Genomic DNA, 18,450 nt, shown 5'->3' with positions numbered 1-18,450 from the left:
TCCCACACATTCCTCATATTATCAAGCAGCTCCAGGCGGTGACTGGATCCATACACCTTTTAACATCCATTGGGGGCATGGGAGAGACTCCATCCTATGTCCACCGTGGACTGAAAGGCCCCACTGGCCACTGAACACCTAATCTGGCAAGAGATGTTCTGTCTCTTCAATACCCAGGGACCTCCCCACCACTCTAGGACCTCTCCCTACTTAGCTCCCTAGGATATTACGGAGGCCCTAACCCTGCACTGTGCTTCATTGCTCCTGAGCTAGGCTCCACATAAGACAGTCTATCTGGTCCAGGATCCTGTGCACCACCTCTTGCTCACCCATTCTGTGGCCACAAGGATCATGGTCATTTTATACCGCAGTAGCTGTCACAAGATGAGAGGAATTAGAGAGACAGGCAGCAAGGCATAAACAAGTCTATCCATCTACCAGGGCTCATCAGAGCTGAAAATCTCTTGAGTAGAACAGGGAAAAGTGTTATTGTGTCTGGAAGCAAACAGGTCAGTGTGATGGAGACAATGAGTTAGACACATGTTGTCTAGCCCCTCATGGTGCATCTCCGGCTCGTGGCATGTCACCTACAATCTGCTGACGGCATTAATGAAGATGTTGTTCTACTCAATTAGATGGCCTACCAAGAACAATGCTTCGTTTTGGAGACTGCAGAGCCATATTGGTAGGGCATCCCGTCACAGAGGCCAAGAGTCCACAGTCCACACTGTCCCTACTGTCTTGGTAATACATCACAGTGGTGCTGCCCATCAGGATTGGCAAGAATTGTCTACAATTGGACAAGACAAGGGATAATGATTGCACTCCAGTCCTAGAGATTGATTGGGAAACCCTTCTCGTTCTTGTCCACATGACCACTGTCTGAAAGGTTTGACATGGGAACAGTGAGACGACGGAAGAAATGTCAACTGGGGCTAGAGTTGGCCAAAGCGTTGACCATGCCGTATATTGTATCTCAATGCAGAACATCCTAGGACCTCGCAGATTTGTGTAAAGGCTAGGATGTGACTTTGGAGATCCCCCCAAAATGTGAACACTAGGTACCCAATGCCCATTATCCAGAGTGCATCTTTAGTTTTGCTTCTTCGTGCCGGCAGAATAAGTGTTGAGGCCAACATGCGAGAGTTAGGTTGAAACAGAGAAAACACTGAACAGATGCCTCACACTCTCACCGGAGGAGGCGACTGACCATCCAGAATTGCACCGGTGAACTGGATGCTCTTCAACGGAATCCGACAGCACTTGCCAAAGTTAGGGGAGATCTCAGACTGTAGAGGCAGGCACCTCTTCTCGAGATGAAGCAACGCTATTGCTAATGATTTAGCTCTCAGGAGCCATTCACCCAGGTCTGTGAATGGGTGAATGCCCTCCTTCTTTGGTGATCAGCCACCACTCATAGGGCCTTAATAAAAACTCGTAGGAAGATGTGCGAATATACGCTGCCAGGGACCATTCCCCTGTGTTAATACCATGCGTAAAAGGTGTATGCATGGTTTTGCACTGCCAGGGGATTTTAACGTTTTTTCAGGGGGGGCCCAAAGAACAAAATGTACTTTGTCTCAAGGCCATTACACCCCAAGCCTGTCCAAAAAGAAACACCCGTGATTTCGATGCAGGCAGCAACGCATTCGATTTCACCGTGATCCATGTAAATGTGCCCCGCCATGCATGTAAATGCAGAAAGCATCGACGATTGTTTTTATTAGGACGTACACACGATGCACAGAAACCTGGGTGTGCTTGGGTTTCCGTGCATTGTGTGCACTTCTTACTGCAAACAATGAAAGTTGCAGAGGGGGCGACTGACACGCAAGTGCTAGCGTGAGCGGTCCACTTTATTAGTGTGTTCCTGCTGCAACAAATCCCAGACATCTCCTGTGATTGACACAAAGGCGATTATTAAGAAAGTCACCTCCTGACATTGAGGGAGAGCAGCCGGTTCTCCACTGAAAAATTTGAAGATCTAAGCAAGAGTGGCCCTCTTAAAGAATGACTTCCACAGAAGCTTGTTCAATAGGCGAAAATCCAAGTAGGCCTTAGGATGCCTCAAATTTGGGCCACAAGAACATCATTCAAGTCCTCGTGTTTTCAGCTCATCTGGCACTGTGACCCATTCTCCAAACTAGCGAAAGGAAGTTCTCCAACTTCCAGAATCAGGATGTTGTCCTTGAGGGATGGCGAAGAAGGACGGGGAACTGTAGGGGCTGCGACATGAATGGGAGGCAGAACCCAGATGAAACTATCCTCAGGACTCATTGGTCTGCGGCAATCTCGGGAGGAGAGCTCAGGGGCAACGTGCTCGCCTTGGAAGCAAGACGACACAGAGCACCACAAGTTCGATCCCCAGGTCCACGTGTAGAAACCTCTGGGTATTAAGCGCGTTATAAATAACCAATCATATGATATCATAATCTGCTCCCAAACTGGGCGAAAATATAGGCTCCTACCGTGACAGGTGCACAATATCCCCTTCATTGAAGAGTCTTCTGAGTGGACAGCCGGATGGCAAGGAGGGCCCTGGCACATAAAAAGCCACATGTGGGTCTTATTGCTGCTCTTACTCAGACTGCTGCCCCTTTATTTGCAGCACCGTTCTGAAAAGGAAAAAGACCTGAAAAGATGAGGCTTCTGGGTGGCAGACCTCCAAAGCCTTAAAGATTTGCTCGGAAGTCCTGAAGTGCAATTCGTCTGTATGGCTAATATGTTTAAGAGTCTTCAGTGACTTATCTGCCTTTGAGTCGAAAAGGTCCTCGTTATCAAAAGGCATATTAATCAATCCATTTTTTTCTTTGACATCTTGCAAAAACTGAGTTAACGGAATGCCTTCTCTCGGCAATCCCTTTGCCCATCGATCTGAGGCAGTCAACACTATCCAGCCCTGTTGACAAAATGTATTTGGCCGCATGCTTTCAGTCTGTGACCATCTCACAAATGGCTTTTGCATCTCTTCAGATATAAATTATGTGACGTTTCTCTGACATTATCCCATAATTTGTGCACATTGCAGTGCAGTACCCAAGCCATGGCTAACCGAGGCAACACCTCTCACCCAAAAGTTTCCAACCCCTTAGATTCTCTATCTGGGGCATATTAGAAAAAACACATTAAGTTTGAAATAGATGCAATAAGCCTAAAATGCCAGACTAACTCACATGGGATGTGCCCAAAAAACAGCAGGTCTCTAGGAGCTGATTTGGGTGTTTTGCCTCCTTCTTACAAACATTTCTCACAGTACAGGATCAGTGATGGCGCCTGCATAAGAGATTGGAATGTCTGACTTGCCATCAGATTCTAGATTGTCAGTGGCCAAATGGGTTCTATTTGCAGTAGTAGGAGATATGCCAGTCCCATCACAGGGTTTCAAATTAAGCTTCGATGAGCAGGAGCTGAAACTAGATTCTGGATCTCTGGCATAGGAGATACCACTGGGGAATTTTCAGCAAGTACCCCATTGCAGCACAAATCTAACTTCTACATGGGATCCACATTTTTACTTTTTGCTTGTTATGTATGATCCATTTTGTTTAAATGGGTTCTAGGTGTGCCCTAATTCTTCATTATTAACATTCTCAAATGCTCAAAGTTAATGTCACATATGCATGTTTTGTAAGGCCCCAGTTCACCTGGGGAGCCAAATGTAGCTTGTGGTAGCTGTTGGTTTCAAACTACCCAGGCTGTCTTAGGCTAGAAGCAGGATCTAAATATCACCCAACTCCAAGCAATTTCGAACCCTGCCATAATATCAGCAATTGTAACCATCACAGCAAAAGAGGAGCTTGATTCACCAAATGGAAATGGCCCCAACTCCTCAAAGCCAAAATATGGTGACTCATTTTCCAAATACCTTTTTGTTTTGTACTAAGCCAAGGGCTGTTTCTTAGTTACCTTAGTAAGCAATGCCACCTCAGAACCATTCAGAGCGGAGTATGGACATGCATGCTGGCAAAGATGTGGTATGAGAGGTGCTTCATTTCAAGGCACTTGGAGGTCATGGTAAAAAAAAAACACTTAAAACCCTTACAGGGGGTAATTTCATATAAAACAGACAAGCGCCAGGAGAATAGGTGGTTCGGGAGGAGAAACCATCACTAGCTGCATAGGAAAATGTTGTAAACTTGCTAATAGGAAGCCAGCACACATACCCAGAGCTCAATTCGAAATTGTTAAAGGGCAATGCTGGTTATTTACTGTGCATACAATGTGTAAAGTAGCTACTTGGAGCACAGTTTATGCACTTCCAAACATTAGTGCATCATCTGTCATACACAAGGAGGTGTTTTGGTGGGACAGGCAGTTTTAAAAAAAAATGACTAGTACTTCCCTGTCCTTACACCCTTTACCCAAACGGGATTCATCATTGTTTGGAATTCTGTGCACAGAATGTGGATCTAAAACAAGGTTATGCCAGAAAAAGCGAACGTTACTTGTCTGTAACAGTATTTTTGAAGTTGGCCACTGTTTTAAATTCACATGCAACCCACTCACTTTCACCTGGCGGTTAGATGCTGTATCTACAAAATATATCTAGATACATTTTAGATGCTCTATAAATACTTTTGATTTCAAAGATTTGTTTTTTTTTAGTTTTGCATGGGATTATACACTGAAAAGGAATTTAATTGTATACTTCAGTATATACAAATAAGAATAAGTGTACAAGTTAGTGAAGATATCTTCATGAAGGAGAATTGCAGAATGCAAATGAATGTCTGAGGTATATTGTTACTGATACACCGATGTTAAAACCTATTTTCCGTATCTGGCAAAACAAGTTATAATAATCGAGTCCAAACACTAGATGATGATGTATGCGCGGCATGCAAATCTAAAACAGATTCACGCTGTGCAAATACTTGGCTTATCACTTTCGGTACCAGTGGCAACATAAAGTCTGTGACGGGGCAGGCTTCAGGTACTGTGCTTCCCCTGGTAGCCGTTCAAAGATTACTTGATTCATTCTACGCTAGGAGATTTTACATAAGATGAAGAATCTGTGGACAGAAGGTGTCTGTTAATAGAAACAAACTTGTGCATCACTGCAAGTTAAAGATTTATATAAAATAGCCAGAGCGACCAGGCGACAGAGAATAAACATGACAACAGACACAATCTGCTCAGGGACACCAATTAAATTATCATTTTAGTAAAATGTACAACAATCTCATTTTTTCACTTTTTTACAGTCACATTTTAAAATAGAACATTACCTCACCTCACCCTCTCTCAAGATTTTCTTTAAAAAATTAAAACCTTCCCTCATTACTGCATTTCATGCTAACCCTTCTCGAAGGTACAGTACATTGTTCTTTACACAGGTTTAGTGCAAATCCCTGCCTCAAGTGCATACGTTTAAAAGATGTCCGCCATGCTCCAGGACACCACGGTGACGAAACATCAGTGTGCTAGTTTTTGAAGAGGGAAAACAACCCTCCACCACCTATGTCAAAATGCGTCCAGTAATCCTTATACATCATAGAGAGACCCATCACTCAAGGAGACCCCGTCTATCACTAGATCTTAAGTGGACACATGTTAGGTGTGAATTATTCGTCCAGGTCCATTTTTACTTTGTATTCTAGTACTCGTAGTCCAGCATGAGAGAAAAGCAAAACGGCAAATATCTTAATGCAAAGAATCCCTGCACTCATAATTCAGCAGATCCCCTGGTTGCTAGTTCCAGCATCAAATGGCACAGTGCAGACTACATTCACCAGACAATTGGCTGTACTTTAAAACACCAACCCTGATTGGTCAAACTGAATCGTTTCCCATTGATCATTGTCAATCAACACTCAGATCATTATAAATGAATTCACCCCAGAGTTGCCAACTGGCCCCAGGCCATGAGGAGCGCCATTAACTAGCCCTAGTGTTTAGCCAAATTCACTTTGCGTTCTGGGGCTTGTAGGTTCATAATCGAAACTAGGAATCCCCACATGCAAAGCTGCAAAGTAATGTTGGCTAAAAACTCAGAACCGCAAAAAATGTGCTTTTGTTGCCAGGCCATATGTCCTTATTGTTATTCTAGCCTTAGAATACAGTTGAGTTAAGGGCTTATGTTCCCCCCTCCCTCTGCCTCTGCATTCCAATCTCCTAGTTCTAGTAGTGGCTTTGCGAATTGCAAATGAGGTTTGGTCTTGCATATTTGGGAAAGAGCACCCCAGTATAAGCAGTGCTCAGTCCTTTGTTTCAATGGGGCACCACGTCATGTATGACTCTTGAACTATAGCAGGCTTCTTAGAGGGCAGCACTTTGTAAGCTAGGACATCCAGGCACACGCCTATCATGGGAAAAGGAAACTAAGCAGCACTAAATACAAAGTGCTACTGGGCAAAACAAAAAGGCATTGGAAGAGAGTGGCACTTTGTAATGCATCTTTGGGTTAGAATTGTGTTCCTTTGGTCAAATACTAATGAATTGTAGAGTATGTAGGGTTACCCCATGCCTCATGCATCATTGCACATAATAAAAGAAACACTAGAGCACAATGCCACTTAGCATTGGGATTGCATTGGATTGACAACAGGGTACGTGTATGGCAGCCAGCTATAACCAGGTGGCCTCCTAACAGCCCAGGTTATAGGACCCTCATTATGACCAAGAAGGGAGTTTCCGATTTATTAACTCCAGCCAGGATAAAATTAGCATAAACTCTGCTACTCTGGTACAGCCACATTACCCAGGTATCTCAACGGAAACCAGAAATCCAGGCCCCAAAACAAATGACGACACATGATTCACGTTTCTGTTCTGTCCAAGGCCTGCAGCAAAGGTGCCCGTCAATGCCTGAGGTGCCACAATAGGTTTCCCACTGCCAAAGTGCAGTCCTCACTGCTCTACCTCAAGAGGGACCAATGGAAGAATCTTATATTTATTGAAGGTAAGAAGGACCAGAACACTTCATAAAGAAGCTAACATACCCTTTTTTACAGAAAGGGAAAAACAAAAATTACATGTTACGAGTTCCTTGACGGGCCTCATCCAGAAACAATTTCCGTGGACCAGCAGAAGCAGAAAATATCTGTGCAGCTCTCATTGTTGCTCACAGCTCACCTGGAAGCTGCCCTGTTAAAATTGCTTGTAGGAGTCTTGGGACCTCGTCAGACTCTTCACTAGCCCTATGCCATTGTCAGAGGGAACCCGAGAACCACAGGCCACCCAATGGTAATGGCCAAGTCAAAGATTTTCAGACTCAATGACTTTCACTGGCTAATCCAAGTTTAGATTCTGTCAGCTTTTGAGGACCCATTCCTGAAGAGAAAACTTATGTGCTGTGCTCAGCTGCCAGCTGTCATTAAATCACCTTTCGTCAGATCAAAAGCCTTCCACAAAGACTCTACACAGTGAGGTCCCCCACTCGGGCCGTTGATCTGGAGGACTTGCTGCTGTTGGGAGTGCTGGCAGGTGACTTTGGCTGGAACACAGTGCTTGGGTTGAAATGGTTCGGCAAACTTTGGCTACCTCGGGCTCCATCCTTTCTCTGGGGTATGAGGTGCCGGGCCTGCAGCAGGAAGTGCCGGGATTTCTCCTGCTCTCTGTTTGACCAGTTATCCTGATCATAGGATGGTGGCATTGGTCTCCTGCAACGGTCTTTAAAGATGAGATGGCCCAGTTCTGCCAAGCTCAAAATAGTAGAGACCACACCTACCACAAAGTAGAACTGAACAAATATAGTCTTCTCTGTAGGGCGGGATACAAAACAGTGCACCGTATCAGGACAGGGTTTGCGGGTGCAATTAAACTGGAGTTCAACTTTGAACCCATAGAGAAGCCACTGTCCAACCAGGAACCCAACTTCTGCCATGATCCGCAGAACCACATTGACGATGTAGAATGTGCGGATATGCTGTATGCGTTGCTCCACCCGCAACTTGGTCCGGCGTGGGCTCTTTGGCACTGCTACTGCTGATGTCTCTGCTTCTGGTGCTGTTTCTGCTACCTCTTCCTCCCGGTTCATCTTAACACCCTGGTGCATGGAGTAGATGACGAAGAGGACAGCTGGGGCGGAAAGCAGCACAATGTGGAAGACCCAGAAACGATAATGTGAGATGGGGAACGCCTTGTCATAACACACCTGACGACACCCTGGCTGTAAAGTGTTGCACACAAACTCCTCCTGCTCGTCTTCAAAGACGTCGCTTCCCACTGTGGCCAAGATGAGGATGCGGAATATCAACATGACCACCAGCCAGAAGCGGCCCACCATGGGCGAGTGTTCCTGGACCGCATCCAGCAGAGAGCTGAGAAAGCTCCATTCCCCCATCGCACATGGGACCGCCGGGCGGCCACAGCTCTACTTCGGGAACTGCCCCTGCAAGACAAAGAAGATGTTAGAGTGGGCATAATGGGAAGACATATCAATGCTGAATGGGCCAATGGGACACTGGTTATGGAGGTGAGAACCTTTGACCCATTAAGCCCTGTAATTGATATGGGGAGCCCATTAGTCCCAGAGCTGCTTTCCATTCAAAAAGTCAATAAATTAGTTGAATAATCTGTCAAATTAACATTTCAGGAATAATGTATTGTTTGTTGTAAAATTGTTTGGGTAACTCTTTCTAACTCTTACAAAGTGTATTTTACATTTAAAATGACAAAACTGTCTTCATCAGAGTAACACCACTACCCTATAACCAGTGCAGATATACGTAAAGAGCATTGCAGGTGACTAAGCACCACCCCGCGTCTTTCTGCTTTCCTCAAACATGGAGACAGGACTTCATTTTCTTTCATTATATCTGTGGTCGTCTTTAACACCAGCATTTTGTCACTGTACGTACAACTATCTTTAAATCTAATTTCCGGGTATCGGTCCATGCCCATTCTGTCATCATTTGGTGTGCTCAAAGGGGGGGCTGGTTTATAGGATTACTGGGGAAATTACCCAACAGATTCTTTCCGGGGGGAAAAGGTCTCACTTACCCCGCGGCCCAGTCTAACTGTGGACATGCACCAAAGCTTAATGCTCCCAGTTCTAAAAGTCAAATGGAACAACACTGTCTTGCATGTCTTAAGTTCCATTTTATTTTATTTATTTTTTATAACTTTTATTTATTAAAAAAAAGTTTGCTTCCAACATATATGAATATTAACGACATCACATAACTTCAAGGTTTAAAATATTGAAATAAACATTGTTAATATATTGAGTAATAGAAACCACCAAAGGCTGGAAAATACAGGTTTGACCTCTGTAGCTCATGGGCAGCATTTACCTTTGCTCGTGATATCTAGGATGTAAAGATTATCCAAACTAGTTCTTTATAAGGGACTTTGGACCCAGAAAAGAGCAGGGCAGAAGGATTATACATGATTTTACCGACGGGAAATTCAGAGTGGAACATTTCCTCGTGACCAAAATACTGAAAAACATTAACCCCCCCCCTAATTTTCTACCCTTATAACGTCACCCCAACCCCATCCCGACTCATTTGAACCCTTTACCCCGCTACCCTTTATATAATTGTTTAATATTTTTGGTGTTTTTTCGTATTATGGTCTTGGGTGAAATTTACCACTCTGTTTTATTTTCAGTAAAATGACTGGGTACCGACAGAAGCAGTTGGAGTGCAAATATTCAGCAAGGAATGCCCACTTTATAGCTTCTACAACATTTCCCATTGATCATGCACATACCTGAAGCTTCTGATTTGGTCCTGACACTGAAGTTTTCGATATATGTCTGCGTGGTGTGCAGATAGCCACGAGGGACATTCCACGCATTACAAGTATTGAGATTTTAACTCACCATGTCTATGACGCTGTGTGATAAAAGTCAATGCTGGTAACTCTCTCCACCCACCGTCTGAATTGTTGACTGCTTACTCTAACCCCGGCATTCCTCTCATTGTACCCCTTGCGCTAGCCCTCCCTCTACCATCAACCACCCTAACCACCTTGTGAACGTGCCTGAGAAAGAGTATGTCAACTTGTGATCCTATTGTAATCTGCCACCAGCCAATTGTGACCCAGGAATGCCCGCCAAGCGAGAAACGCATCACTCCCTTATCTCACCCTTCTCATGATATGCGCGTAAAGCGAAGCCAAGTTCAGCCACTATCTCTTGGCTATCAGCACTCGGCGACGTAACACCTCCCACCTTCACTCATTCCTTCACCAGCAAGATACGGACGGGGCAACACGCTCTTCCAACTGTGAGCCCCTCATCCGCAAAACCTACCCCCATTTGTAACACATGGGCTAGTGCTTCCTACCTCGCCTCAGTGCCCCCTCTACAGGTTTAAGGAATGTGTCTTTCTGCAGTACCCTAAACAATCCAGCCTCTCTGTTCACGATTCAGATACAAGCTTGGGATTGTTGTCCAAATCAAAGTGTCCCATTTGAACAGATGAAAAACGGATTTAGCCCATCTGGTAGTCAAGGCTGTCGCATGCAGACAGCATAGCCATCTGTAAGTGGGCATATTATGCCCTTACACGGTCTTTCCTGCTATTATACACCTACTTCTCACCCTCTTATCAATTCCTTTCAGACCAAACCCAACTTCCTGACCAGATGTCCCCTGTCACATTCGCACACTTCCAAACTTTTCCCACAAAGTTCGTTTTCTTCACGTGGTTAATGGCACCCTGGACCCACTCCCACATCACAGGGAAAGATCCATTCTAAGTGTATTGCCACCAATAACCAGGAATGATCGATCACCTGTTCTAGCCGGCAATTCAAGCAATTATGCGCCCAGAAGCCTGAATTATGGAGCTGAGCGAAGTAAAGGAGCACAAAGAGTGCTCAGGGCACATAACGGTCATATTGCCCGCACCAGAACGTGCATTGAGGCTACTTCCACTGGCTGCAAGGCCGGGTGCTACTGGTTGACTCGGAATTTAGGAAATGGTGGTCAAGACGAGGAGGCAAATAGTCAAGTAGGGCCATCAAGCAACTGATGCTTGGCAGCCACTCTGGGGAATGTAGTCTTCCAGGTCAGGACCCAAGAGAGGAGGATCCTGGAGAGGTTAACGCCGGGTGGGGCAGAGTGGGGGAGAAAGAGAGGCTGGAAGAAGTCTTGTGACGCAAGTGCTAGGAATTGGGGGCAGCAGAGGAGAGGCGGAAGCGAGCATTCAGAGCAGTGCAGAAGGCTGCCAGGGTGGCGCATGGAATCGAGAGCCACTAGGATCCGTGGCCACACTGATGAAGATTGACCAGAAGGCCTGGATCCCGACCGGGTCTTATGGTCATGATATGACACGCCGGGTGCTATCAAGCGTCACAGAAACTAGTGAACGCATGGGATGGTGATTGGCATCAGACTACAGAATGGTGGGTCCCACAGAGTGACACCTTAATAGTCAGAACTATTTCAATGCATCAACAAATATACAGCTTTTCCCCCCATCTAATATAAAACCCCATTATTCACATTTACTTGAACATTTTATTCAACCAACCCTCTTTAAACATAAAAGTACTAATAAAGTATTAGAATCAAAACTTTGTAAAGTGCTGTATCCTCTCATGAACAGGCGTGTCAAAGCGATTCTGCTTGGAATGGTGGGACCCCTCCAGTATGTGCAAAACGCAGCTGGCTATGATCAAGCACACTATCCACAGAACACATGTAATATCGCCCTCCACCCGAAGATGCAGGCCAGGTTAAAAGGAAACCACGGAACCCATATCATAGACCAAAATGTATAATATATTTGCTGAAAAATTGTACTTGGTGGTGCCTGTAAACAACTGTAAGACCATTTGGATAACCAATCGCTATTGGACCCCTTAACTCTCAACTGGAAGTAGTTAATGACCCATGAAACAGATGGACGTGTGGTAGGGATGCTCTGTTGACTTTGCTGGATGTTACAGCAGAATTGGACAGCCAGGGCCACCAGACTTTTTGGGGTGGATAAACATTGATCACCCGAGTGTCGGATGCAGCGCAAGCCCGCAACGCTTCCTTTTTTGTCCAAAAATTGCCCCGCAATTGTCACCCATTACTTCACCAATAGCTCTCACCCAATTCAGCTGCTGTGAGATCCCACACGCCCATGCAGAAACAAGCATATGCCCAAATGGCCTACCTAATTCCCCCTCTATTTAGGTAATCGTACGACTCTCTTCTTCTCCCCTCCCTATTTCCCATTCCACTTCCACAGACCCAGCATGGGCACACGACACAGCATCATCGGCGGGAGTGAGGTATGGCTGCTGGCGCAGTACAACCAACCGTTACTGTACATTTCATCGAATACCATTTCACCTAATGAGATTTCACCAAATTTATTCCAACAAAAATGATAGGTGAAGTGGTATATGTTTAATGCATAACAGGTGAGGTGTGGGGTAAGGGTATAAGTTAGGGTAGGGAGAGGTGAGGGGAGGCTGTGGGGGATGTCCTCACATTATAAATAAAAAAAAGTTCAAAAAGTAAAACGTTAATTTCGTTTTTCGGTGAAAGGGATTCGGTGAAATTTCCATTAGGTGAAATGTTTTTGAAGAAATCACATACATGCATAACCAACTACTACATTATATTAAATAGTGGTTCCTTCGGAATGTTTCGTGGAAGGGTCATGTTCTTCACCCTCCCACTAGAAGTAGGAATCGAAGAACGGTCCACACTGTCAGCAGACACTTTTTCCATAAAACTATAGGCCAACATCATGAGAACATTTTGGCGTTATGTTTCCCACCTGTGCAGAGAATGCCGCATAATGCCTAGAGCACGGTACGAGATCAGGTATACAATCGTAACTCTACATGAACTCAGAAACAAAACCGGATGAGCAAAAAAAAAAAACCTTCAGAGATATCAGATCAAGGCAAATATCACACACCCTTCGGTGCTTCATGAGGACACCCAGTGCATTTTATCAGGGACCAGCAGGGCACAAGTCGCGGGACCACAGGGGTGGATGGTGTCCGCCCACTTTTTTTGGAGAGCCTCTGCAGTGGTAGGGCTTAGCCTCCAATGCCAGAAGGTCGGTCCTACCCCTACAGGGGTAGGACTTAGCCTTCAATTCCTGAAGTCCTGCCCCTGCAGTGATAGGGCGTAGCCTCTAATGCCTGGAGGCCTGACCCTGCAGTGGTAGGACTTTGCATCCACTGCCTCGAGTCCTGCCTCTGCAGTGATAGGGCTTAGCTGCCAATGCCTGGAGGCCTGTCTCTGCAGTGGTAGGGCTTAGCCTCTAATGCCTGGAGGCCTGCCTCTGTCTGCATTGGTAGGGCTTAGCCTCCAAAGCATGGAGACCTGCCTGTGCAGTGATAGGGCTTAGCCTCCAATGCCTGGAGGCCTGCCCCTGCAGTGGTAGGACTTAGTCTCCAATGCCTCGAGGCCTGCCTCTGCAGTGCTAGGGTTTTGCCTCTAATGCCTGGAGGACTGCCTCTGCAGTGATAGGGCTTAGCTGCCAATGCCTGGAGGCCTGCCTCAGCAGTGGCAGGGCTTCTCACCCAATGCCTCGAGTCCTGCCTCTGCAGTGGTAAGGCTTAGCCTCTAATGCCTGGAGGCCTGCCCCTGCAGTGGTAGGACTTTGCATCCAATGCCCCGAGTCCTGCCTCTGCAGTGATAGGGCTTAGCTGCCAATGCCTGGAGGCCTGCCTCTGCAGTGGTAGGGCTTAGCCTCTAATGCCTGGAGGCCTGCCTCTGTCTGCAGTGGTAGGGCTTAGCCTCCAACGCCTGGAGACCTGCCTCTGCAGTGATAGGGCTTAGCCTCCAATGCCTGGAGACCTGCCCCTGCAGTGGTAGGGCTTAATCCCCAATTCCTGGAGGCCTGACTCTGCAGTAGTAGGGCTTAGCCTCCAATGCCTGGAGGCCTGCCCCTGCAGTGGTATGACTTAGTCTCCAATGCCTCGAGGCCTGCCTCTGCAGTGCTAGGGCTTTGCCTCTAATGCCTGGAGGACTGCCTCAGCAGTGGTAGGGCTTAGCTGCCAATGCCTGGAGGCCTGCCTCTGAAGTGGTAGGGCTTAGCCTCTAATACCTGGAGGCCTGCCTCTGTCTGTAGTGGCAGGGCTTAGCCTCCAAAGCCTGGAGACCTGCCTCTGCAGTCATAGGGCTTAGTCTCTAATACCCGGAGGCCTGCCTCTGCAGTGGTAGGTCTTGGCCTCTAATGCCTGGAGGACTGTCTCAGCAGTGGTAGGGCTTAGCTGCCAATGCCTGGAGGCCTGCCTCTGAAGTGGTAGGGCTTAGCCTCTAATGCCTGGAGGCCTGCCTCTGTCTGTAGTGGCAGGGCTTAGCCTCCAAAGCCTGGAGACCTGCCTCTGCAGTGATAGGGCTTAGTCTCTAATACCTGGAGGCCTGCCTCTGCAGTGGTAGGTCTTGGCCTCTAATGCCTGGAGGCCTGCCTCAGCAGTGGTAGGGCTTAGCTGCCAATGCCTGGAGGCCTGCCTCTGAAGTGGTAGGGCGTAGCCTCTAATGCTTGGAGGCCTTTAAATACAGGAATAGGAAAATCAAGACAACTTACAATTATTCAGCAACAATCAAATAGATGCTAATGTGTCGAAATTGCTATGTTTGTGTTTCCGTGACTACCATCATTGAAAATAAAGCCCTGACAGCAAAGACACAATGTCAGGGGAGGAAGTGTGAATCTGCCCATGGTCTTGGACTCCGTTTCAAAGCTGAATTAAAAACCCTTCTGGGGTCCATTCCCACTTAAAGCCCTGGGGAAATTATATTGCCTCTTGGAGCGTTTTATGCAGAACAATGACAAGAAACAGGGACCCATGTTGTAGAATCAGAGGTGTGTATTTCTTTATATTTTTGGAGCACTTTTGTAGTGCACACCACATTGTCCCAGTCCTCATCTATGGAATCACATTGCACTGTTTTGTGTCGCCCCTCCCCACCAGGGTCGTGCTGGGACAAGAAGGCCTGGAAACCCAAACAAAAGTGGCCCACCCCTCGCCTCAAAAAAGTGTCCCAACCCTCGCCTCACGACCCTTGACCTCTGATGACATCACCAGAAGTGATGTAATTTGACCGCACCCCAAAGTGACATCCCGGGAAGCGATGAAACATGACCTTTCACCCCTTGACAAAACAGGAAGTGGCATCAAATAGCATTGTTCCTAAGTTCACTACAAAAAATATGGTTATGATTTCACTAATGTGATATACATTTCATACAAGAATGGATCACCATATGTATCATTAATATCTGTGTGCATAGATCCATATTGTCAAATTACTGTGAATGCAAACAGACGTCCAAGGCCAAAGGATATGTTATTGTATAGCACTTACGCTTAAGCTCTTTTTTTATAAAACAAATATGCACACAATATCGTCGAGCCTATGTTGGTACTCTTTTATCGACCTAAGAAGGATGAAAGGCTGAGATGGCCTTGCTGTGATTCAAACCTGCAGATCACACACACATCGCAGCAGCGAGCGCTCAACCCACTAAGCTATCATATCAGCTATAGTAAAATGAGCAATTATTCTGTAGTGGATACCATTAAACTGGTAACTGAGATTTAACAGCAGACCAGTTAAATTCATCTGCCGGTCTGGAGCAAAGTTGGCCGCATGTCAAGCCTGCATGCATCTACTTTCAGGCTTCAGAGGTTGGCAAAATAGGGAAGGCAGCGCACTCATAGGACATCCCATACTCTGAGCACTTGTTACCTCATACTTTCAAGCAAACATCCTGAACAGCATGCCAGGGAGATGGGAAAGATATACACATTACAACAAAGCATTCATTGTGGCACAATGAAGTCAATGGCCACTTGATGTGCTATGGTCAAATATTTCTACACTGTACAGAAGCTTTTGGGCAGAAGGATTTTGTCAAGTGACCGAGGACACCGAGATGGAATATCTTGTGATGATCGTAACAGAGACAACAGCAGAAAAAAACATGCTATTACTGCAACTTGAGAAAGGCAAAATACATAGTCCAAAATTGATGCTTATTCTACTCTAAAATTGGTTGTTTATCACTAATACATATTTATCACTAATACAACAGCACAGCAATTCCAGGGGGCACTGTGCCCCATGGAGTGGCAGCACAGTGCCAACTGCAGGCTGTGTGGGTGCCCCGGCCCCTCAACTTTGCATGCTGCAGCAGCATGTGAATGATGCATGCATCATAATTTATGATGCACACATCATGCATGCAAATCAATCATCAAAGCAAGGTAACGTGTTACCTTGCTTTGGTGAATTATGCCATTTCAGGTGTTTTTTCTTTAAATTTCAATTTCATTTTTTTTTTCAAAATTTTATTTTTTTGTCCAAACCAGCCCCCACTCCCCAGGGACGATTTCGTCCCGGCCACAGGCCGAGAGGCCGAGGGGCCAATCCGATACTGCTCCCCACGCTCATCCGCTCCCATAATCTCACTTGTTACAACTTTGCCAGTGACACTGAGATCATCCTCAAGACTCCCAACTCCCCATCCTCAGCCCACCCAGATCTGGCCTCTTGCCTCTTAGACATTGACCACTGGAGGACAAACAATTACCACCTCCTCTACCTTGGAAAAACTGAAATCCTAACCTGCGGCAAAACAGCTCTCTTTCACCAATCTACTCCTTGGCCTCTCTCCTTATAACCCACGCCCATTGCATCTCCTTCAGTCAAAAGCCTAGGATGCACCTTTAGCCGCCTCTGGTGACCATCTTCAGATTGTTTTACCGCTTGTTAAGTGTTGGGAGTCCTTGAGAATTCTCCCTTCTAGAAATTCGACAATTGTGTCTATTTGTTACTAGTTATCTCCATCAAATCTTCCGGTTTGGTGCTGCATCACTTCTTGCCTATGACTGTGAAGTTTAAGCCCATTCCATTGCCTCCGGACTTCCTTTCTTCCGTCTGTGGCCTTCAGGAGTGAGTGGAGGCGACAGACACGAGAAAGAAAAGCCTACTCAAGGCCTGCTCATCTTGTAACCTTAAAAACGTAGTTGAGGATCTTAATGTAAAGATTCTTTACTGTCGATACCCGGTGCACGACTTGACCAACTGTACCCTCTGCCAATTGTTGTCATACAAGACCAGCAAGGACCTCCACTGGAGGTTAGTGGCCTGGTTGGATGACAGGGCCAGCAACTCTGGCTTGGCCTCTATCTGTAGTTATGCCTCTGCCAGGCACAGCAGACCACTGGAGCACACTCCCACAATGAAGAGGACAAGGTCGCACAAAGAATCTTTCTGTGAGAAGAAGGCAAAAAAGGGACAAGGATCACCTGCTCAGGCTGCCTCCTCGTCGACGATGTTGTTGACATCTCCATCTACACCTACGGTCACCTCGTTCACTACTTTGGTGCTGAGAACACTTTCGTCGGCAGCTCCAGCATGCAAGCACTCTTCGGAAAAGTGATGCTCATCCACGACTGCCGTTCCTCCATCTACAACATCATTGTCGAGGACCCTGTCGATGACCCACAGTTGGCCCAAATCCTTGTTGACAACAAAGTATTCTTCAACAACGACCATCATCCCGATGATGACTCTGCTGGCAACCTTGTCGACAACAAAGCTAACAATGTTGGCGATCAAAACTTCAGTCCCATCGAACACTTCATTGATGACCAAATCAATGTATACGTCTAAGTCGTCTTCACTAAGCGCTTTGTTGCCACCTAAACCTATGCCATTGCTTAGCATCATCGAAGACATATGTTCAAGGGCCCTTGGTCTCCACTTTTCCAAAGGGAGTTGATATGGACAGGGGTGTCCTTTATGCATTGTCTTACCTCCCCAGGCCAACTCGTGCTCAGCCACTGTTTTCACTGGCTCCCTATGTTATGCCTGCATTCCCCTTCCCATCCATGGCACATCCTGAGCAGCTACTACAGCAGGGTGCTGATTTGAACATTAATACACCAGAGGGTTGTGTCCTCCAATGATGATGAAGAAGATGCTGTGCTTCCTGTTGCTGACATGCCGCTGCCAGCTCCACCAAAGCAAGGCCTTCCTCTACCCTACTCAACATTCTCCAGTGCCACCTGTCCCAATGGGCATGCCCCCCAAGCGTCCGCAGGCTCCTGCACCTTCCGGTTCAAGGGATATGTCAATGGACATTCTATCCACGCTACAGACACTGGATTCAGAGCTCCCGCAACAGCTTCCTGCTCCACTGTTGCCTTCTCCAGCACAACCCTCTGGGTTCCCTGCAAGGGAAGGCCTTGTTACTCGGTCATCCTCTGGACCTCTTCCAAGGGTGCCACTTTTGCCACCAGTCACCCTCAAAGATACGGAAACCAATGCAGATGACTATCCAACAGATGATTTTTCAGGCCTGCACTCTACAGACGAGTTTGGGGATCTAGTACCAAGTGACGGTGATACAGTGGACCTACAATCAAATGATTCACCTCTGTGCGAGATTGGCTCCTTTCATGCCCTCATTTCACAACCTGTAAAGCTCTTTGATTTTCTACCTGAGGAGCAGAAAAAGGAGTGATTCCTGTACCAATGGCGGAAATCAGCCAGCAAATCAATGGTGGCCATTCCAGTGCTAGTGGATA

General features: G+C 46.4%; 1 protein-coding gene across 1 annotated transcript in view; it reads right to left on the bottom strand.

Annotated features, from left to right (window-relative positions):
* Window positions 1–5,135: 5,135 nt before the first annotated feature.
* GJD3 (gap junction protein delta 3) overlaps window positions 5,136–18,450 on the bottom strand; it is an 88,219-nt gene continuing 74,904 nt past the window's right edge. The window contains exon 2 of the mRNA XM_069634569.1: window positions 5,136–8,332. Within this exon, the coding sequence (XP_069490670.1) occupies window positions 7,358–8,284 (927 nt within the window). The 5' untranslated portion in view covers window positions 8,285–8,332 and the 3' untranslated portion in view covers window positions 5,136–7,357. The remainder of the gene's footprint in view (window positions 8,333–18,450) is intronic.

This window comes from Ambystoma mexicanum, chromosome 13 (genome assembly GCF_040938575.1).
Source record: "Ambystoma mexicanum isolate Mex_15411 chromosome 13, UKY_AmexF1_1, whole genome shotgun sequence".
NCBI classification, from domain to species: domain Eukaryota; kingdom Metazoa; phylum Chordata; class Amphibia; order Caudata; family Ambystomatidae; genus Ambystoma; species Ambystoma mexicanum.
The sequence above is the reverse complement of the archived record's forward strand: the minus strand, read 5'-3'. Positions and strand labels throughout refer to the sequence as shown.